Source organism: Convolutriloba macropyga, chromosome 6, assembly GCF_964194025.1.
Source record: "Convolutriloba macropyga chromosome 6, txConMacr16.3, whole genome shotgun sequence".
Taxonomy (NCBI): Eukaryota; Metazoa; Xenacoelomorpha; order Acoela; family Convolutidae; genus Convolutriloba; species Convolutriloba macropyga.
In genome coordinates, this window is record NC_134473.1 from 14,791,265 (window position 1) to 14,815,123 (window position 23,859).

Genomic DNA, 23,859 nt, shown 5'->3' on the forward strand with positions numbered 1-23,859 from the left:
TAGATCAGTGGTTAGTATGTTAGACTGACAGCCTGGAGGTCAGTGTTTCTACGTTAAATTGCACCCGCTTGTCGTTCAAGAGCAATTCATCCGACGCAAGTCTATGATCGCAAAATTAGGTCTGCGTTGCAAAAACAAAAGCGATTGTAAGCTAGAAGAGGATGAGGAACTTATTCCCGAATGGTAGGCGCTTCAGCCTTGAACGCCGGAAGTCGCGGGTTCAAATACTTCACAATTTCTGCCCCCTTAACAAAAATTTATTTAGGCTGCAGCCCTTGAATTAAGTTGACCCGCCTGTCATTGAAGAGTGTCAGTCGGTTTATGTTCTGTTATTGCCTTTACACGTCGAGTTGCATCACCATTTATACATGAAATCGTATTTTGTTTGCATTTCGTACACTCATATATACAATTAAACACAAATGGCATAAAAATGGCATATTAAATTTATCAAACTTTTTTTAATTAATCGAGAGGAAAATTCCCTTCAAATCACTTCTGATGCCGACATTTCGCTGTATCAAAACGTGTATCGAAAAGTAGCGAACAGTGACCTTCTTGGGGTTGCTAACAGAATGGCTTTATAAGACGGGGGACTTGGCAGAAACAGAAAAGAGCCAATACAATGATACTTATCCATTTATCCTCTCATTAGCCAGAAGTATTTATATACACAGCGATGATCTTGATTTATTGTCGTCTGACGGTTATTTTTTTGAATTACAATTCTTCACGCTGTAAACCTCAAGCAGCAATTTTGTTTTTATATGCTGTTCTCCAACTGTTTATGTTCCTGTTGTTACTCTTTTTCGGTGCTGAATGGCTTGCTGAATTGTTCTGATCATTATGTAATTTTGGATGATTGCAACAATTTCACGTTGTCGTTCTACTCTTTGAGCTTGAATTTATTGACTCAAGACCAATCGGTCAATATTTCATTTTTGAAATATCCCATTTTAATTCGGGTTTTTTATAAGGACTGTTTTGGATTTTTTGTAGATAATTTTCTTGTTTTTCTACGAGGCGTTAATATCTTGTGTGAATTGGATGTTGGAAATTAGATGCAAGACCATGATATTTTGTATAGTAGAGAAGGGAAGTTTGAGGTCACACAAATTTTGAGCCCAAGTAGCTGTATTGTCCTGAGCCTTGAATTTTTAGCTGTAAGGAAAAACGATCTTGGGAAATATTTTTTCTGAGCAATTTTTGTCATACCCTAGTCTTAATCACAAACTTTTGTACTAGGGTGTGATGTATCTAGCCTATTCTGTTGCGCCATAGATGCGTTTGATTAACTTTTTTCTAATCTTGTTTTTGATAGCCGCAAAGGAAGTGCGCTACTGTTGGTCTTCTCGTTTGTTTTAGATACATTTGTTGGACGATCTTCTGCTCTCGTTCCGTAAAAGCTTACTTCTTTTGGTCGTCCGAGCCTGTTTTATATTCTCTGGAGCTGCTCTTGAAAAATATTCTGTTTTAATTGCTCTCGAACGAAAGTTGAAGTCATGATTGTAAACGCGTGTCTTTATATGGAAAATTTTTTGGTTGACCGTTTTTGTGCTTTTGTTCTGGAACATTCTTTGACTTTTTGGTTGACTTTCACACTTTTCTTCTTCTTTTTTGAGTGATTCTCAATTGCACTCACTCCGCGGTAAAGTTTGTTAGTAAAATAAAAACAATTGTTTCACATGTAATCACTAGGGACGGATAGCCGAGTGGTGATAACCGAGTGCTCCGGAGGTCGCGGGTACGAATCACACCCTGGTCAGAAATTTTTGCATCGCTTAACAAAAATTTATCTAAGCTACAGCCTTTGAATTAATTTGCCCCGCCCGTCGTTCGATAGCAATTTGACCGACGTAAGTCGGTTTATAATTAATATTTGGTTATCTGGTAGACCGATTTTCTTGTCGGGAAGCAAAAATAGTAACTTGAACAAATGGCTGAAAATCATGCGAAGCTTGATAATTAAAGCTTAATAGCTTGATAATACGAAATTGTTTCTCGACAAAAATCTTGAAAGCTTAATAGTTTATCAATACAGTTTTTTTCGCTCTGAAGTCCAATTGTTCTTTTATCCGCTCTAAGAGCTACGTTTCATTAAGTTCTAAACAGCTGCTAGTGTGTCACTTTCTGTTCTGACCACAATAGTGCACCTATATGAACAGATTGATTGTTCAACAAAAAACAGTTGAGTATATAATTCTTCCCACACTAAGGTGGGTCGGAACGAGAAACTGAACGAAAGCAGATAAGACCATCGATTTCGACTCCCCATTTAAATTTGTATTGTAATATCTGATTCGTACAGTTGGCCCTCGAAGCAGCAATGTCAAAAAGAATTCATTCATCTGTTAAGTAACTGCACTGACATGGCCTAAAATAATTGTTAAAAAAGAGGTCTCATTTGTATCAAAAAAGAAAGTCTCATATCATTTGTATTATCTACCCTCATTTAAACCAAAATGTGATGGGATTGGGGAATCCAAAATAATTCCGAGTTGTAAAAATTGGGCGCAAGAACTTTATATGGTTAGAATACCAAAGTAAAGCTGTCCATCAGCTGTTTGTTATTACTGATATTACATTTATGAATTAATATCACTAACTCCTTGTCTGATTATACAGCTTTACGCTTTTAACCCTTAAGTACCAACATTTTGGCTATTCATGGCAGTACGAGTCAAGCAAAAGCAGTAAATCCTTGTTTTGTGTAAAATTAAGAAACATTGTGTTTATGGTGGTTTAAATACCACCGTCTTGTTGTTTAACAATTACACTTTTTTGCAAGAAGCTTGCAAGATAAACTTCTGGTCTCGACTAGTGCTATAATATATTTGGTGATCAAGTTACTATTTTAGCTTAGTTACGATTTTGCTGGAGCTTCTACAACGTTTGACTGTCTAATAGCCGCACAGCGATAGCTGGGGTTATTGTAGGCGTTCTCTTGGCTTTTTACGACTCGAATACGAGTATAAGTTTAGTACAGACGGTGCTTTGACCTATAACCGTAAGAGTAAAATTGCCATGTGAACTAATTTTTTCTGAGCGAGGGAAGTGTTTTGAAATATTTTTTCTGAGCAATTTTTGTCATACCCTAGCCTTAATCACAAACTTTTGTACTAGGGTGTGATGTATCTAGCCTATTCTGTTGCGCAATAGATGCGTTTGATTAACTTTTTTCTAATCTTGTTTTTGATAGCCGCAAAGGAAGTGCGCTACTGCTGGTCTTCTCGTTTGTTTTAGATACATTTGTTGGACGATCTTCTGCTCTCGTTCCGTAAAAGCTTACTTCTTTTGGTCGTCCGAGCCTGTTTTATATTCTCTGGAGCTGCTCTTGAAAAATATTCTGTTTTAATTGCTCTCGAACGAAAGTTGAAGTCATGATTGTAAACGCGTGTCTTTATATGGAAAATTTTTTGGTTGACCGTTTTTGTGCTTTTGTTCTGGAACATTCTTTGACTTTTTGGTTGACTTTCACACTTTTCTTCTTCTTTTTTGAGTGATTCTCAATTGCACTCACTCCGCGGTAAAGTTTGTTAGTAAAATAAAAACAATTGTTTCACATGTAATCACTAGGGACGGATAGCCGAGTGGTGATAACCGAGTGCTCCGGAGGTCGCGGGTACGAATCACACCCTGGTCAGAAATTTTTGCATCGCTTAACAAAAATTTATCTAAGCTACAGCCTTTGAATTAATTTGCCCCGCCCGTCGTTCGATAGCAATTTGACCGACGCAAGTCGGTTTATAATTAATATTTGGTTATCTGGTAGACCGATTTTCTTGTAGTCGGGAAGCAAAATAGTAACTTGAACAAATGGCTGAAAATCATGCGAAGCTTGATAATTAAAGCTTAATAGCTTGATAATACGAAGTTGTTTCTCGACAAAAATCTTGAAAGCTTATTAGTTTATCAATACAGTTTTTTTCGCTCTGAAGTCCAATTGTTCTTTTATCCGCTCTAAGAGCTACGTTTCATTAAGTTCTAAACAGCTGCTAGTGTGTCACTTTCTGTTCTGACCACAATAGTGCACCTATATGAACAGATTGATTGTTCAACAAAAAACAGTTGAGTATATAATTCTTCCCACACTAAGGTGGGTCGGAACGAGAAACTGAACGAAAGCAGATAAGACCATCGATTTCGACTCCCCATTTAAATTTGTGTTGTAATATCTGATTCGTACAGTTGGCCCTCGAAGCAGCAATGTCGAAAAGAATTCATTCATCTGTTAAGTAACTGCACTGACATGGCCTAAAATAATTGTTAAAAAAGAGGTCTCATTTGTATCAAAAAAGAAAGTCTGATATCATTTGTATTATCTACCCTCATTTAAACCAAAATGTGATGGGATTGGGGAATCCAATATAATTCCGAGTTGTAAAAATTGGGCGCAAGAACTTTATACGGTTAGAATACCAAAAAGATGTAGTAAAGCTGTCCATCAGCTGTTTGTTATTACTGATATTACATGTATGTATCAATATCACTAACTCATTTGTATCAAAAAAGAAAGTCTCATATCATTTGTATTATCTACCCTCATTTAAACCAAAATGTGATGGGATTGGGGAATCCAATATAATTCCGAGTTGTAAAAATTGGGCGCAAGAACTTTATACGGTTAGAATACCAAAAAGATGTAGTAAAGCTGTCCATCAGCTGTTTGTTATTACTGCTATTACATGTATGTATCAATATCACTAACTCCTTGTCTGATTATACAGCTTTACGCTTTTAACCCTCAAGTACCTACATTTTGGCTATTCATGGCAGTACGAGTCAAGCAAAAGCAGTTAATCCTTGTTTTGTGTAAAATTACGTAACATTGTGTTTATGGTGGTTTAAATACCACCGTCTTGTGGTTTAACAATTACACTTTTTTGCAAGAAGCTTGCAAGATAAACTTCTGGTCTCGACTAGGGGTGCTATAATATATTTGGTGATCAAGTTACTATTTTAGCTTAGTTACTATTTTGCTGGAGCTTCTACAACGTTTGACTGTCTAATAGCCGCACAGCGATAGCTGGGGTTATTGTAGGCGTTCTCTTGGCTTTTTACGACTCGAATACGAGTATAAGTTTAGTACAGACGGTGCTTTGACCTAAAACCGTAAGAGTAAAATTGCCATGTGAACTAATTTTTTCTGAGCGAGGGAAGTTTTTTGATCATGCGCTTCGGTTAGTGACTGACTTTGAAAATTGTTTTATTTGACAGAATGCCGCATAAAGATAACCATTTTCAGCCGTTTGTCGTTCAATTGGCCGTTTTGTCGTCCAATTGGCTGTTTTTCCGCTTCTAATTTAGTTTTTTTATTAATTTGTAATATGTGAACCTCTGAAATTGATACCACAGTGTTTTTGAGCGTCTTATAATGCGTTTTAAAATCTGAATGAGCTCATTTCCCATTTTTTAAATTCATATTTTGCTTTTTTAACTTACTTCATTTTTGCATCTTAAAAATCAGTGCATATGGCAATTTACCTTCGATATTTCATGGATTAATTTTCTCTATATAACGTGAGGTGTTTTTGTTTCGTAGAATTCTGCACATGCTTGCCAGATTTTGGTAGTTTTTGACTAATTTTTTTCAGTTTTTGTTTTTGTTTCAATTACTAGGAAGTATTTTACCTTGTCAGGGATCCTAATTTTCTTGTGCACAAAGTATGGAAACAAAACAATATTTTGCAGAAGAATATTGTCAATAAATTTTTAGTAGCCGCCCTCTTCTTCTCAGCCGGCTATTATAGCGCTCCTATTTTTTTCGTCGAACTTTTTTTCGCTTTATCCATTTTGCCGCTTTTTCGACATTTTGCGTAAAATCTTTTTGACTTCTCGAGGCTAGTTTCACTCTTCTGTCATTCTGCTCAAAGTCTTTTCAAACAGCAGCTGCTCAGCAAAGCAATTCAAATTGAAGAGAGTCAGTATAAAAAATCAAAGTCAGAAATAGAAACGGGATAAACCCATAAAGCCCATTTTTAGATGCCCGGTACTTGAACTTTGTTCTCATAAGTTTTAGTAACTATCTATAATGCTTATTTGTATTGATACTAGACATTGTAACCGCTCTCTGAGAGACAGGAGTATGTTCAATTACGAAATGACATCAAAATAAATCGCACTTAAAAATGTTCTTATACAAAATTCAATTTTTGTTGATATTTTCTTTGTCTTTCAATCCCAATAGAGTTATGTGAATCAACGGCGGCTATTTTCCGGCAATCTGCTGGGTATGTTTCAAAATTGGGCTGATTAAAAAATTTTGCATAATTTCAAATACTGAATGCCACAAAGTCATCCTTTTATGATATTGTGGCGTTCAGTATTTGAAATTCTGCAAAATTTTTTCGTAAGTGCAATTTTGAAAAATTTATTGACAATTTTGCAAAATATTGTTTTGTTTCCAATCTTTTAACTTTTTAATCCATACAATATATCTATAGGATATCTAGAGGATATCTATAAAGTTTTTTGCAAGAGGATATCTATAAAGCAAGAGGATATCTATAAAGGAAATGTTATTATTTTTCTACTGCATTTTTTTCAAATTGATTTTTAACTTTCGAAAATCAGGATATAGTTATTCGTTTTTTTCATGTGTTTTTTGTCTGATAATTACGTTCTTTGAATATTATTGAGTTCTTAATTTGATTTTACACGATTTTTTTGTTTGAATTTTATTCTGTTTCTTTTGTTGATCAATTTGAAGGTTTTTCAACTATTTTGGTGGTTTTTAGTCTATTGCGATTTTTGACCCATTGAGTTGTTTCATTGAGTTTATTGGTAATTGAAATAGTGTCTCATGTATGTGAGCTCATTAGCGCTTGGCTGTTATTTTGTGGTTGGATAACTTGTTTTCTTTGCATAAAACAACGGTTTTCGTTTTTATGTGTGTTTATGTGTTTATACTACATGGAAAGTAAATTGAATTTTCTTCATTATTCATAAATTTTTCTGGCAAATTTTCTGTTGTTCTTTGACTTAAGGCTGTTTTTTCTCTGCATTGATGCCTTCTGAAAGGAGATATTAGCTATTTGAAGAGCCAGCTTTTCGGAGGATATGATTTCGAGTCGTTTCCGGATCTCTTCTGGCTATGTTTTTTGATTTCGTTGTCAAGATTTTTGTTACGACCATATGAGGTCACAACCACTTCAAACTTCTTTTTGTTCTTGCAACTTTATCTAAAGTGCGTGTGTGACGTCATTTTTCACTATTATTGGAACGAGTTTTTTTGTTCATTTGCGTGATTGAGTTTTTGGTTACGCTCTCAAAAATGACTTCCTGACTCTGAAATTTACTTTTTACATTAATTGAAAGCGAATTCAAGTGAGTGCGTATCACTCTAATTAAAGGTTGTATGAGAGCAGCTAATAGAAGCAGCAATAATTTAAACAGATTCATAATTAAAATATAACATCTCTGCATTTAATAAAAAGAATTTTTGGTCTGTTTCTTTTACTATCTTTTTGAGACTGCAGATCTACAAAGCTATTGCGGCTATGTTCTGGCAATATGCCAGCTATGTTTTTATAGTTGTTTTTAAATTGTATCTAATGTGGTTTTGGTGTTTATCAGTTGTTCCTCTCTCATTCAAGTGATGTAAGGTTTGTTTAGACTCGCTCCTCCTGCTTCCCTGACAAATCAAATAGCTTCTATTTCCACCAGTAAGACATCCCCTCCCTGCCCCACCCACCCCTACACTCTCCATTACACTGTATCGTCTAGTCAATGGTAAGGTATACAGGGTGACAACTAATCAATGCTTCTTTGGACACTGCTTCCTAATCCAATTCTTTTGCGAACCTAAGGGACGGTCATGAGAATTGGCGCTCAATGGTCCTTGACGCTAATTAGATGATAGATTTGGGATTGTGATTGGGCAAAAATCTGAGATTGCAACGATAAAACTATGGCGTCATTGCTGACTGTAGTCCCACTAGTTCTTATAAATTGTTATACTCAGACGTAGAAAATTATGGTTGGCCGCAAAAGTTTGGGGCTATTTTAAACACCATTCGCAATTAATTGACAGAACTGCGAAACTTTTTTTATCTAGGATAAGTAATTTTAACGTAGCTTTGTGGTAGTCACAAGGTTTTTTTAGGTGTGCACCGCTTGCCTCATTGAAACAGAAGGCGTAATGCGTAATGATGGCTCATTAAAGTAGCTGCTGATTGAAAACTAGTTTCAAACGTTTGGGTACTCATTATTGTGAACTTCCAATATCTCCTAATACGAATTGTGACAATATTCACCCCTGCTCTCCTTCCATTTTCCATGTTTTGTACGCGTTCCTTTTCTCCTTTGTGATCTTGTTTATCAGAAACTTGAACTGGGTGTCACCCAATTCTTTTGTTTTTAGCCCCATCGTCTTCTTACGCCCAACGACCCTCTAGTTTGAACAGACCTGGGGGCGATCTGGGAAGCGTGAAGCCCTCAATCCTGGCTGCATCCAACAACTCGAACTTGCCACTGTCACCAAGTGACGTAAATAATAACAACAACAATCGTAGTTCTAACAAGAAGAAAGCACCAGTTGCTGCTCCAAGAAGCAACCATCACGCAAACACACAGCTTCAGAGCTCTCGTTTAAATAAGAATAACACTCTGCCTTCCACCGATGGTGGTGCGAATACTGACTCTACCCAGAGTAGTTCTAAACTCTATCGCCAGTCTGTTCCTACCAATCAAGCATCTTCCGTTTCCTTTATTTCACACAAAGATAGCCTAGAGGGCATTCTGAATCCTCCATCTGAACACAACCACCGCTCACATACGGCAGAATATTCTGTGGAATCAAGTGAACAAATTTCAGAAAGTGGGCCAGCTGTCCAGGGTGGCAAGGGATCCCTAGAAGACCTGGTCGCAATCGACGAAGATGTGGAATCAGATCACTATACCATCATACCGGAGGAAGAGACCACAGATAACTCCTCAAAACATCATCATCAGTATCAGCAGCATTTGATTCAGAAGACCAATGTTGACCGCAACCAAACGAACGCCTCTTCCGAGGCTTCTGTTGATTCAGCGATGATATTCTGAAATGTGACTGAATTGCCACAAGAACTATCCCACAAACAGACATTTGAGTTGTACATATATATGTATAAAACCACCTCATCCGTAGAACTCTATTCGTCTGATGTTAAAGGTCATCCTTTCTGTTCTCTTCTCTCACCAAAGCGAGTTATAAGTTAGCAATTTGAGGTATGCTAGAAGTTGCCTTTGAATTGATCCTCCCAATGTTCTATCACATTGCTTCTATTTAGAGATGCTTAATTTTTGTCACAAATTTTGTTGTGTTCACCCCAGAGCTAATAGCTATTGTGTCCGTCATCTAAGTCACATTGGCAGAGCTAGTTTTGGAACCGTTTCCTCTCCCCTTCCCCACGGATAAACCATGTCCCCCCTGCACTTATTGCTTAAACTGCACTTATTGTTAGGCTATGCAAAGATTTAGCAACGCAAAAGCAAAGAATTTGTTCACTCACTCGTGGCAATGAGAACAAAAATGTTGAGCTCCGGAATAATGAAAAAAATGTTCACTGGGTAAAACAGTTCCGAATTTTCATTTAAATAGCCATTAGGCTTATTTCACCATATGGCAATTTCGTAATCTGTACATAATAGATAGTTTCTCCTAATTTTTCGGGCTACTTAATTATCCATCGATATCTGCTGTGTCACAGAAAACATCAACTTAGTGCTAAAACTGCCTTCGATTGATCACTTTCAATTCTCAATTTGGAATTTATTCATTTTGTATCTCCTCAATTTATAAATTTTGTGGATTATACTCAATTGCCAATTAATTAACACCATCAGATCTACTCATAAGCGTGTGTTATTCATTCATCATAGTTTGCGATCAAAACTGAACCGATCAAACTAAAAACACAAAACAAGAAATGTACAGTTGAAGTAATTGTTTTTACTCTAGAAGGTGCTTCAGAAACTGTTTGCGGAATTTTGTTTCATATAGTATTAGTATTCGAGATTATTTCAGAGCTATACTCTTTAGTTGAAAAATGACAGCGAGCTGCTTCGTTCCACCCCCGCCCCCTTAGAAGTTTTTGTAAATTATTTAAAGAGACCCCACCGCGCTGGATGTCAAGACAAAGACCTAATTATTCCGCCATAGTCTATTCTATACGATTCTATTCTATCTAATCTATCTATCAATCGCCAGTCAAATCTCTTTTTCACGTTGCTCTACTAAATTAATCAATTTCTGACATAAATTTATATCCTATCTTCTTTAATTCAGTGTTAATCAGATCAAACATTTCTGTGCATCATGAAAGTTGTTTGAAAGACATTAAAAGGTATTCTTTTTAAAAGTATATCGACGTAATTAACATTTTCAACGGACAAAAAACGATGTGGAGCGAAGCTCTTTTTGAGGTTATGGCGATTTCTGTCATCAGAATTCTTTCTTTTTTGCTCATCAAAACTAGGACAACCAATTTTGTCGTGCTAATGTGATTGAAGTAGACATGAAACTATGTAATTTCTGAAAGTCTACATAACTCGCCCGAATTTTTGCAATCGTCCGCCATATCGTTTACAACTAACTATCAAAAACGAACGGCTGGAGATCAAATTTTGTGGTCGAGACAAAGATGAGTGTAATTTGAAAATGGCGTCAGTAAGCACCCTTAGGTCATTCATTTTCACTTTCCATGCAACGAGTTTAAGACAAATCTCTCAAAGGGAGACATTTTTTTCTCATTTAAAAGTGTTGGACGTTTTAAAAATACTCGCTTAGACAAAAATGGGGAAAACTAATGTTCAGAAAGAAAAAATTTTTTAGATCAATTTTTTAGCCGAAAATTTTGGTTCACCGCACTTGAAGAAAAACAAAATTTTATTTTATCGAATTCAGCCATCAAAGAAAAGTTAAGCTCTATATTTTGCATAGGAGAGCAACTGACACGATGTAATCGGTGTCCTCAAAATTTATGTTTTGAGAACATCTTAAAAAGTTAGAACTTGAATGTTTGGGATAACCGCAATTCTTGAGCCAGTATAACAAGGTTTCAAGAAGTGAATGCATATGACCATAAACAAATTCGAACAAATTAGCGTCTAAAAACCTGCATTTGTTTTTAAATTAGAATAAATGAGTGGTAAACATTTTTATTTTGTATTTCAGCCATTCTTTGAAAGCCTAACATTTGCGAGAATAGAGAAGTGGAGGCTAGTGAAAAGGGGAAAAACGGGTCTCCTTGAAGCCATTCAAATTTTTGGGCAATTCTGCAAACGAGTGCCAATGCGATTATAGTTCAACTTTCTACAAATATATTGATAGTACTTCGATTTGGGGGTGGGAGGTGACAGTGTCATTTTCGTAAAAATGGTTTTGCAATACGACTTTAAAGAAACAAACTTTGTCGGCACAGAAAAATTAAGACAAAGCTGAATATTTTGGCGATATTAATCGAATTTTTATCTCAACTTCAAATGTCAAATCTTGACTTAGCTTTACACGTTACTACTCAAAACTATAAGAGCTCGCCAAGGCAATCTAATACTAAAGATTTTAATTGTGGTCATTTTTTGCAAATGTTTTTATAACAATTGTTAAATATGCGCTTTTGACCAATGACAATTTACGATTCAATACTACGGGCTCAAGTAATGATGGACAGCTCATTCTTCCAATCATGCTTTCTAATGAAACATGTATTCTAGACTTTTGGTTGCTCTTATTTGGTTGCGACTTCAGATGTTTTCGGGAAAGAGTAACTCTCAGGTTTTTGGCGGTAGTTTTAATCATCAGTAAAATGTCATGCTTTTCTTGAGTTTCCAAGCTCATTGGGAATATGCTCCAAGAAGGAGGGCAGGGGTTGAAGATCATCTTGATTGTCGTTTGATCCGATATCCTGAACCTATATAATTGGAAATGTAAATACTGTAAGGGTAATAACATCAAAGGGGGTGAATGTAGCTCATGTTGCCTGAGGCCGGAGGGAAAAATATGAATTAAAAAACTACGGAGAAAAAACCCGTGCAAGGCCGGCGACCGGACGCACGAACGAGCCGTAAGCCGTTTTTACTTTGGCAACTCGTACTTCACCGTCTCGTCAAAGTGATGTTTCCACAACTCTTCCAAGGGGCCAGATTCTTCGCGGCGTCAAGTCTTTGAGTACCCACACAACATCTCCAACTTTCAGAGGAGACTGGTTGTTGTCTGTCCATTTACGTCTCCTGAGTAATGTCGGCAGGTATTCCTTAAGCGCCGCCACACGTGGTTCATCAACTGCTGCACGTGCTTCCAGTTCGTGAAACTAGCTGGCTGTTGATCTTCAAAGTTTCCGGGTGCCAGGGAACTGTACGGGCGTTGAATCAGGAAATGGTTAGGAGTGAGTGGTTCTTCGTTTTCAGGCTGATCAGCAACGTTTGTCAAGGGTCTGGAATTCGGGATTGCTTCGACTTCAACCATTATTGTCTCAAAGATGTCGAAGGAGAGACGCTTAGATCCTAGAATGATTAAGAGTGTCCTCTTGGCGCTCTGAATCAATAGCTCCCACACGCCACCAAAATGAGGGCCGTACGACGGGTTAAATTTCCATGTGGTTTTGACTGCAGCTAGGGCTTTATAAATCTTGTCTTTGTCTAAAGCCTTAACCGACTTCTTCAGCTCTTCGGAGGCGCCGACAAATGTTTTTCCGTTATCGCTGCACAATAAAATAGGTTGGCATCTTCGGCAGGTGAACCGTCGATATGCATTGAGGAAAGTGTCTGTATTTAAATCTGGACATGTTTCCAAATGGACTACTCGCGTAACGAGGCATGTAAAAATAAATCCATAATGTTTCTCGATATTGCCTTGTTTGTGTTCAATATAAAACGGGCCAAAAAAGTCCAGTCCTGTGTTGTCAAACGGAAATTTGGTTTCTTCTGTGGGGAAGCGGAATGCTGGAAGTGGGGCCAATGTTAGTTGAATATCCTGAGTGTCAAAACGGTGACACAAAAAACATTGGTGTTTTATTGAAAGTAGTGTTTTTCGAAGTCCGATGACTTAGTAGCGTTGTTGTACGAATGCTTTGACCAGTTCTGTTGCTTGATGAGCACAAATTCTGTGCGCATGTTCAAGGTATAGTCTCGCGATATTTTCCTTTGCGTCCAAGATTATTGGACATTTTTCGATCTCCAATTCTGTTGGAGCAAATAGGAGACGGCCACTAGATCGTAGGAGTCCGTTGTTGTCAATTATTGGATTTAAGTTTCTCAATTTGCTCTTGGCGTCTAACTTTTGTGTTATTTTTGATGCGTTGATTGTTGAAGAGAAAGCATTTTTTTGAGCCAACTTTAGCAGAAAATTTTGAGATAAACAAACATCCTCTTTAGTGTATTGACATTTGTTGGAACGATTCTTCTTAGCTCTGTAAATTAAATTGAAGACCGTTGTGAGGGTTAAAAGTAGCTTATTCCAAGTTGAAATGTGGTTCGGGTCTAGAACAGGTTTGATTGGTGTTTTTGTATTTCTGGTTACGGCACCCACGGTTGAAATCTGTTTCATATCTTTCCAAGATTTTTCAGTGTCTTGCAAAAATTGTGGTGCTGTAACCCATTTCGGGAAAATTTCCGATGGCTCAAGTCCTAGCGTTCCATGGTCGACTGGATTAATATTAGTTGGTACATGATTCCACTCATCAGTTTTAGTTGTTTTCTTAATTTCTTCGAGTCGATTCGAGAGAAAAACGTTTTGTTTCTTAGTTGAGCTGATCCAATCTAAGACAACACGACTATCTGTCCACAAGTAGACTTTTTCAAAATTTAATGTCATTTCGGTTTGTATCAATGTGCGGAGGCATGTACCTAAAACGGCTGCTTCGAGTTCTAATTTTGGCACACTAATTTGTTTTATTGGTGCAACTTTGCATTTTCCAAGCAGAAAAGATGTTTGAAAGATTTTGTCCTATCTTCGGGTGCGAATGTAAGCAACTGCTGCCAATTCAACAGTTGAGGCGTCAACAAAGACATGGAGCTGGTGATTATTTTCCTGATTCGTTGAAGAGTTCAACCACCTGGGCATTTCGATATCAGGCATTGCAAAGTAACTATCGAGCACTTTTTGAAGGTTGGAATGAAGTTCTGTGGGAAGTGGTTCATTCCACTTCTTGCCTAGCTTACAGACTTGTAGTAAAAGCATTTTGATTCTAATTGTGAGCGGGGAAAAAATTCCTAGGGGATCGAAAATGGTTGATACTAAGCTGAACATTTTCCCTTGTGTATACTCACTTGCATTTCGGGGAAATTGTTCTAATGTCTTCCTTAGAAAACAGTCAGTTCTGGTATTCCCTTTCTGACCGAGGACTCTATTGGTCTCTTTCAGTTAATCTCGATCTTCTTGCTCAATGAACCTTAGGTCTTCATGTTTGTTTGACACAAATTTTGTCAAGCGAATGCCACCTTTATGAAGGCTACTTTTAGTCTGGTTGATGGTTTCAATTGCTTCTTCTATAGACGGCAAAGATTGGATATAGTCGTCCATATAAAAATGGTTTTTGATTGCAGAAACGGCTTCTGGAAATTCAATTGCATTATCTTCTGCGCAACGGTTCAGCACGAAAATTGCACAAAAAGGGGAGCAGGTTGCTCCAAAAATTAATCTGGTAAACTGGTATTGGTTAACAATCTCTTCATTAGGCCAGAGAAAGCGTAGTGCAGATTGGTCCTCATGCCTTTTTGATATCTGTATGAACATGCCTTCAATATCAGAGAGAATAGCAACTGGGTTTTCGCGAAACCTCAGAAGGATTCCTACCAAGTTGTTCAGCAAATCTGGTCCTGTCATCAAATTGGAGTTCAAAGATTGGCCTTTAAACTTGTCCGCAGCTTTTGCTACTCTGCGCACTTTTCCGGGCTTGTTTGGATTAAATACCGGGTGATGAGGCAAATACCAAATTTTCTCGGGTTCTGGCTGCTGCATTTCAACTGGCTTGACATAAAATTTTTGAAGATCTGTTGTGAGAGTTTGCTCATAAAACTCTTTCAATTGGTTGTCATTACTGAGTCGCTTATGAAGACTTTTCAGCTGGCTGAGAGCTGCGAAATAGTTATATTCTCAATGGCTTCCTCCAAGGGAGTCCAATTTTGTACCTCTCACCATTGTAAGTGATTGTCTTTTTCAATATGTCAAAGGCATCCTTGTCAGTGGGATTTGAAGATTAACTCTCGGATTGAGTTCCTTCGGCTTCAATTTTCCAGAATTGCTCAATCAATTCATCGAGGGGCTGATCGTCGGAGCTTTGTCGTGATACGTGGTACACGTACTGTTTCTGCTGGTGAGATCTTTGTTTGGGTTGCTTTTGCACTCTTTCGTACTCTCCAGCTAGGGTCCATCCAAGCCTTTTAGTTGCCGGGATGACTTCAACTGGATGTGTGAAAGCAAAAGTGTTTATTCCCAAAAGTGCACCAATTTTACTTTCGGCTATTTCTGGGAAGTGACTGTGACGCAATTCTTTGAATGCATCGCAAAGCTGGTTGAGTTCAAATGTATTAGCTGGTGCTACATTTAAACAAGGAGTTCTGTAAGTTGTTGTAATTTGAAACTTTTGATCCAAATTTTTGTAGGGTGCAACTGTCACTTGTTCAAAAATTTTTGAAAGTGGCATATCATGCTCTGTGTTAAGATACTGCAGCGTAGTGGCTTCTTGATCTTCGCATGGAAGAGCAAGGAACTCTGTTATTTTGTCAAGTATGGAAGTAAATTGGCTTCCTGGATCGATCAGAGCGTACGTATCGAAAGCTTTCTTGCCGTTTAGAAAAGATACTGGGATAAAATTGAAGTTGTTCGAACCATTCTTTTGGAGTAGACTGCAGATGATTCACGCTAAAATTTGGGTTGGCATTGTTCAAATTAGCGCGCTGAAATTGATTCTGATTTTTGTTTGCAAAAGACTGTCCGTAGCGGCTCTTTTGTGATTTGGACGAGATGCTTGTGTTGATGTTATTTCCTTGTTCATATTGCTCTTTGACAGGCTGATTTTCTTGGTTGGTAACATTTGATCCTGTGGAATTGCTGGTGGCAAAAGCAGCTGGCGGACGCTTGATAATTTTGCCAGGGTCATGCAGTGTTGTGTGGTGGTATCCGCTGCATGTTTGGCAGCGTTTTGTTGATGGGAAGTTTTGCTTCTTGTATTTATTGCTCAAACAGTTCGAGCAAAGATTGCTCTTGCTTACAATGTCAAATCGCTGGCTTGGGCTACATTTTTGGTAATCGGGACAGGTTGCTAGTATATGGTTTCCACGACAATTCTCGCAAGAACGCTTTGGTTGATTTACGTTGTTTAGGGGTGGAAATGCCGGAGCTCTACGTGGTTTTACAGCATCGCTACTGCTTATTGTTGTTGACTGATTTCGGTTAGTCGGCTGTGCTGGAGAGCCTGAGATTTGGGTACTTAAACTTCTTGCGTGATTATCGCTGACGTTCGAGTTCCCAGAATTATTAAAATTGTTTCTATGAAGATTATTTTGCTGGAAGTTTTCGCGGTTTATCTTATCGTACACATGAGCTTGAACTTCTAACCATTTCTGAAATTCAACTAAAGCAGTTGGTGTTTCGGTTGATGTAACAGTGTGCTCTGTTTATTTGAGGAGGATGCTATGCGGGACTTTTTCTTTAGCTTTCTTCATAAATGTTGAGCTCTGTAGGTCCGCTGTGTATCCCAAGTATTGGAAAGCTTGCACTAAACGTTTCAAGAACGAACTAAAGGCCACAAAGTTTTATTTGTTATAGTCATTAAGCTTCCAGTCAAATTTTTTTTCTCTGTGTTTTTCAATTGCTGTCCATTATTCAATTGTAAAGAAATTATGTTAGTCGGTTGAAAGTTTTTCGCGTTTTGGCAGGAACTTTCATAGAACTGATTAAAATTTGTCATTGTTTTACTCAGTTCAAATGTTGGTTTTGTCCGGGGCAGATCAAAATCTAGGTTCTGTGGGTTTTTTTACTGTAATATTTGACAGAAATGGGATTTTCCAAGCAGAAAAGATGTTTGAAAGATTTCGTCCTGTTTCTGGGTGCCAATGTAAGCAACTACTGCCAATACAACAGTTGAGGCGTCAACAAAGACATGGAGCTGGTGATTATTTTCCTGATTCGTTGAAGGGTTCAACCATCTGGGGATTTCGATATCAGGCATTGCAAAGTAACTATCGAGCACTTTTTGCAGGTTGGAATGAAGTTCTGTGGGAAGTGGTTCATCCCACTTCTTGCCTAGCTTCCAGAATTGTTGTAAAAGCATTTTGATTCTAATTGTGAGCGGGGAGAAAATTCCTAGGGGATCGAAAATGGTTGATACTAAGCTGAACCTTTTCCTTTGTGTATACTCAATTGCATATCGGGGAAATTGTTCTAATGTCTTCATTAGAAAACAGCCAGTTCTGGTATTCCATTTCTGACCGAGGACTCTATTGATCTCTCTCTGTTCATCTCGATCTTCTTGCTCAATGAACCTTACGGCTTCATGTTTGTTTGACACAAGTTTTGTCAAGCGAAAGCCACCTTTATGAAGGCTACTTTTAGTCTGGTTGATGGTTTCAATTGCTTCTTCTATAGACGGCAAAGATTGGTTATAGTTGTCCAAATAAAAATGGTTTTTGATTGCAGAAACTGCTTTAAATTCAATTGCATTATCTTCTGCGCAACGGTTCAGCACGAAAATTGCACAAAAGGGGGAGCAGGTTGCTCCAAAAAATAATCTGGTAAACTGGTATTGGTTAACAATCTCTTCGTTGGGCCAGAGAAAGCGTAGTGCAGATTGGTCATCATGCCTTATTGCTATCTGCATGAACATGCCTTCAATATCAGAGAGAATAGCAACTGGGTTTTCGCGAAACCTCAGAAGGATTCCTACCTAGTTGTTCAGCAAATCTGGTCCTGTCATCAAATTGGAGTTCAAAGATTGGCCTTTAAACTTGTCCGCAGCATTTGCTACTCTGCGCACTTTTCCGGGCTTGTTTGGATTAAATACCGGGTGATGAGGCAAATACCAAATTTTCTCGGGTTCTGGCTGCTGCATTTCAACTGGCTTGACATAAAATTTTTGAAGATCTGTTGTGAGAGTTTGCTCATACAACTCTTTCAATTGGATGTCATTACTGAGTCGCTTATGAAGACTTTTCAGCTGGCTGAGAGCTGCGCAATAGTTATTTTCTATTCTCAATGGCTTTCTCCAAGGGAATCCAATTGCGTACCTCTCACCATTGTAAGTGATTGTCTTTTTCAATATGTCAAGGGCTTCCTTGTCAGTGGGATTTGAAGATTCACTCTCGGATTGAGTTCCTTCGGCTTCAATTTTCCAGAATTGCTCAAGGAATTCATCGAGGGGCTGATCGTAGGAGCTTTGTCGTGATACGTGGTACACGTACTGTTTCTGCTGGTGAGATCTTTGTTTGGGTTGCTTTTGCACTCTTTCGTACTCTCCAGCTAGGGTCCATCCAAGCCTCGTCTTTACGCCGAAAGGCTGGTTTTTAGTTGCCGGTTTTTAGTACTGGATTTGTGAAAGCAAAAGTGTTTATTCCCAAAAGTGCACCAATTTTGCTTTCAGCTGTTTCTGGGAAGTAAATGTGACGCAATTCTTTGAATGCATCGCAAAGCTGGTTGAGCTCAAATGTATTAGCTCAACAAGGAGTTCTATAAGTTGTTGTAATTTGAAACTTTTGATCCACATTTTCGTAGGGTGCAACTGTCACTTGTTCAGAAATTTTTGAAAGTGGCATATCATGCTCTGTGTTAAGATACTGCAGCGTAGTGGCTTCTTGATCTTCGCATGGAAGAACAAGGAACTCTGTGATTTTGTCAAGTATGAAAGTAAATTGGCTTCCTGGATCGATCAGAGCGTACGTATCGAAAGCTTTCTTGCCGTTTAGAAAAGATACTGGGATAAGTTGAAGTTGTTCGAACCGTTCTTTTGGAGTAGGCTGTAGATGATTCACGCTAAAATTTTAGTTGGCATTGTTCAAATTAGCGCGCTGAAATTGATTCTGATTTTTGTTTGCCAAAGACTGTCCGTAGCGGCTCTTTTGTGATTTGGATGAGATGCTTGTGTTGTTGTTACTTCCTGGTTCATATTGCTGCCTGACAGGCTGATTTTCTTGGTTGGTAACATTTGATCCTGTGGAATTGCTGGTGGCAAAAACAGCTGGCGGACGCTTGATAATTTTGCCAGGGTCATGCAGTGTTGTGTGGTGGTATCCGCTGCGTGTTTGGCAGCGTTTGGTTGATGGGCAGTTTTGCTTCTTGTATTTATTGCTCAAACAGTTCGAGCAAAGATTGCTCTTGCTTACAATGTCAAATCGCTGGCTTGGGCTACATTTTTGGTAATCGGGACAGGTGGCTAGTATATGGTTTCCACGACATTTCTCGCAAGAACGCTTCGGTTGATTTACGTTGTTTAGGGGTGGAAATGCCGGAGCGCTACGTGGTTTTACAGCATCGCTACTGCTTATTGTTGTTGACTGATTTCGGTTAGTCGGCTGTGCTGGAGAGCCTGAACTTTGGGTACTTAAACTTCTTGCGTGATTATCGCTGACGTTCGAGTTCCCAGAATTATTAAAATTGTTTCTAGGAAGATTATTTTGCTGGAAGTTTTCGCGGTTTATCTTATCGTACACATGAGCTTGAACTTCTAACCATCTCTGAAATTCAACTAGTAGTTGGTGTTTCGGTTGATGTAACAGTGTGCTCTGTCCATTTGAGGAGGATGTTATGCGGGACTTTTTCTTCAGCTTTCTTCATAATTATTGACCTCTGTAGGTCGGCTGTGTATCCCAAGTATTGGAAAGCTTGCACTAAACGTTTCAAGAAAGAAGCAAAGGCTACAAAGTTTTGTTTGTTCTAGTCATTAGTTGATTTCCAGTTTTCCAATTGATTTATGAAGGCGTTCACCACTATTGTAGGATCACCAAAATATGACATGAGTTCGTTTAAAGCTGTGCTATAATAAGCAGGATCACATGAATACGCTTGGATAACATCTTTTGTTTTGCCAGTAACTGCATTTTGCAAGTATGTGATACGATGTGTGTCAGTAATACTGGTGTTGTTATGTACGAGGCAAAAAAATTTGTTTATCCATTCGTGGTACTTCAATGGGTTGCCATTAAAGGTTTGAATCGTAAGAGGTGGTAACTTGATTGAGTGGGTCCATGGTAAAGAATTGATTTCAAACGAAGGGTTTTTGGAACTTTCAATTGATATTGGATGTAATACGCTGGAAATCTGATAAGAATGTGGAAATTGTTGTTCGGGTTTTCGCTCTGCTGAAGGCAGTGCTTGTGGGCGAAACGTTGAGATTGACGGAGCAATGGGAATACTATCTGTTAATGGTTTTGAACAGGTGGTTTGTTGAACACCAAATGGGTTGAGAGGCTCAATGCCAACGGTTTCGACGTGTGACTGCGGCTGGAATTGACTGAAGCTTCCAGGCAAAATTTTATTCTCTGTGTTTTTCAATTGCTGTCCATTATGCAATGGTAAAGAAATTATGTTAGACGTTCGAAAGTTTTTCGCGTTTTGGCAGGAACTTTCATAGAACTGATTAAAATTTGTCATTGTGTTACTCAGTTCAAATGTTTGTTTTGTCCGGGGCAGATCAAAATCTAGGTTCTGTGGGTTTTGTTGACTGTAATATTTGACAGAAATGGGATTTATCAGGCGCGGATTATGTGTTCCTTCGTATTTTGGAGCAACCTATGCTCTGTGGTTGAAATGTTTGTGTCTGAAAACGTTCCTCGGCGATATCTCGAGAAATTTCAGATATTATGTTTTTTGACTGAAATTGATTATTAAGGTTTTCCTGAGGAAAATGGTTTTGAAACTTATTTTGCGTGCTTACAAAACTAAGCGGCTGGATTGAATCATTGTCTGCTTTAAGCTACTGTTGCTTGACTGTAAAATCATCAACAGCAGATAATGTTGTATCACTGAGAGCAAAACGATCGGTCGTCATTGCGACGGTCGTCTCAGGTTTTGCAAAATTTTTATCCGAGTGTTTTACTTCTGTTTTGGGTTCAACGGTGTTATCGATGTTAATTGCTCTGAATGAGCTAGATGCACTCATTCCAATAGAAAGGGTATTCTCGTTGTTGCCATTTAAAAATTTTGACAACATTGGTTTGGTTCTGTGGCATTCGGACTAAAACAGTGATGGTTTCTCCGGTCTCGGTGGTAAAGGTGGTGTTTGGTTGGGGAATGATAAACGTTCTGGGTTGCTTGCTTCTGGAATCTCGTTCATTGATGGTGAGCATCTCCGTGGGGTTGGATATCTGTCAGTTGTATGAGTTGTTACACTGACATCATCGCGTATCCTAGTTGAAGATTGGCTGAGTAGTCCATCGTCATCTAAGCTGTCAGTTTCGTGTTCCAATTTATCTAGACGTGACAGAAGGTTTGAATATCGATCCATGACAGATGAAGTGCTGCTGGAGTTCGGACTTTCTTTTAACACGGCATCAAGTGTTGTTTTCAGCTCGTCAACATTTGCTCCTGCTTTATTAAAGAGCAGGGTGAGTGATCTGAAACTCTTTCGCTGATCGATAGCAGATTGTAAGAGGTCCAGCTTGCTTTTCAAACTGAGCTATGCGATTATGAATTTGTTTAACGCGTACTGACAACTTTGACTGTTCTTCTTTGTCATCTTGCTCTTGTTGGTCTTTTTCGTATTAACAGGTAAAAAACGGCTTCGAAACCGGAGCGACGCAAATTTCAAAGTTGGAAAACAATGTTAATGGCACTGTGAGGCTAATCAGCCCCAGGTTTTTTGTTGTTGAAAACTACGACGCAACTTTTCTGAATAAAAAATAAAATCCTTGTGTTTTTTGTTGTGCTAAATCTAGCTAGTTTTATCTCTAAAAAAGAGAAAAAGACTTTTTGCGCCTGCTTGTTTCGTTATTACAATAAACACGCCCAAATAATTGCTAAACTCAAGAAAATCAAAATTTTCTTTTCAGTAGAATAAGTGTATGGCTTTTGAATGGTTTTTATTACAAACTTATACAAGGACAAACACTTTTTTTGAAAGGGAATAAAAATTGCTTAGAGATTGCTACTGCTTAGACCCTGTGTTGAAAAAGATCAAAACGTTTTTTTATGCGTTGCGAATAGGCAACGTGAGCTACAGACAAGCAGACAAGACAACTCGATTTGTGCTGAAGCTCATTTGAAATTCCTCCTCTTTAAGTTGAACTGCTTGCTTCTTGTTTTCTTTTCAAAACTTTTGAAATCTTTACCTTGAAAATTCTTTCCGCTTTTGTAAGTGCTGACACTAAGTTTTGAAGAACATCTACAATGGTAACTACTGACACCAAAAAAGCTCTCTTCTTCTATCTGGTGACTACTGAGACCGAAAAGGGGCTAGGGGACTTCTTTCGGCAACTTCTGACACCACGGACAGAAAGGAAGAGACGTTTAAGTTTTTCAACACAAAGGGATTGTTTAAGTGAGCAAATTTGAGTGGGGAAATATTTCGAGCTTTTGATTTTCTTGCTTTTCAGCTAAAGAAAAAGAGTTCTTAAGTTTTCCTTTTTTTTTGAAGTTTTCAGTGCATACTACCCCACTAACTAGGCGCGCGGCTAATAGTATGCACAACTTGAAAACAGAAAATGTGATTGTCTCGTTTTCTTAAGAATACATACTACCCCATTAACTAGGCTCGCGGCTAGTAGTATGCAATTAAGATCAAAGAAAACACAAATTCCTTTATAGGTTATTTTTGAAGAAGCGTTTTAGGAACTTTTCTCTGCGTTCTTCACGGTTTTGCCAAGTAGTTTAAAAAATAATTTTTTTTAGCTTGTTTTGTAATGGAGGAGGCTGATCCAATAATTTTTTAAACTCGGTTGATATTTTTAAATAAACGTTAGGAAAAAATAAGTTTCGTTTTCTATAAGAGAAGCAATTTTGCCACTTTTCTGTTGCTTTTTTGCAGTTTTGCAAAAATGATTTAAAAAAATATCAGCTTCTTTTGAAATAAAATGAAGTGGTGCGATCAATAGGTTCTCTTGCATTTAGTAAATGTTTTAACGAAAACGTTGGGAAAACGTTTTTAAATTTTTCTTTATTTTTTTTCTGAAAGAAGCAATTTTGCAAATGTTCTGTTGCCTCTTTACTAAATGCAAAATCAAAAAACTAAATTTGAAGCTTGTTTAAAACCAAACTGAGGGTGGTCAATGAATAGGTTTTCTTGGGTCTACTAATTGTTTATAACAAAACGTCAATAAAAACGTTTTTTTGATTTTTTAAAGTCAAAGAAGCAATTTTGCCGAAATCTAGTTGCCTCTTTGTTAAAATGCAAAATCCATAAACTAGCTTTAAAACTTGCTTTATAGCAAACTAAGGGGAACTAATCAATATGTTTTCTTGGATCTACTAATTGTTTATGTCAAAACGTCAAGAAAACGTTTTTTGAACTTTTAAAGTTAAAGTTGCGATTTTGCCAAATTCTAGTTGCCTCTATGTTAAAAAGCACAATCCATAAACTAATTTTAAATTTTGTATTATAGCAAACTGAGGAGGTCCAATCAATAGGTTTTCTTGGATCTACTAATTGTTTATATCATAACGTCAAGAAAACGTTTTTTGAATTTTTAAAGTCAGAGATGCAATTTTTGCCAAATTCTAGTTGTCTCTCTGCTAAAAAGCAAAGTCCATAAAATAACTATTAAACCCGTATTATAGCAAACTGAGGGGGCTCAATCAATAGGTTTTCTTGGATCTACTAATTGTTTATATCATAACGTCAAGAAAACGTTTTTTGAATTTTTAAAGTCATAGATGCAATTTTTGCCAAATTCTAGTTGTCTCTCTGCTAAAAAGCAAAGTCCATAAAATAACTATTAAACCCGTATTAT

The 23,859-nt window shown here is 37.7% G+C and overlaps 2 protein-coding genes across 4 annotated transcripts in view; both read left to right on the plus strand.

Annotated features, from left to right (window-relative positions):
• LOC142341503 (uncharacterized) overlaps positions 1–10,286 on the plus strand; it is a 55,601-nt gene extending 45,315 nt beyond the window's left edge. Inside the window, exons 4-5 of one of the 3 annotated variants that reach the window (XM_075392479.1) lie at positions 7,615–7,664; positions 8,363–8,499. In XM_075392479.1, the coding sequence (XP_075248594.1) occupies positions 7,615–7,637 (23 nt within the window). In that variant the 3' untranslated portion in view covers positions 7,638–7,664; positions 8,363–8,499. The other 2 variants (XM_075392480.1, XM_075392478.1) reach the window with 2 other exon arrangements.
• Positions 1–23,859, plus strand: part of LOC142341507 (protein farnesyltransferase/geranylgeranyltransferase type-1 subunit alpha-like) — a 351,573-nt gene that overhangs the window by 117,239 nt on the left and 210,475 nt on the right. The window lies entirely within an intron of this gene.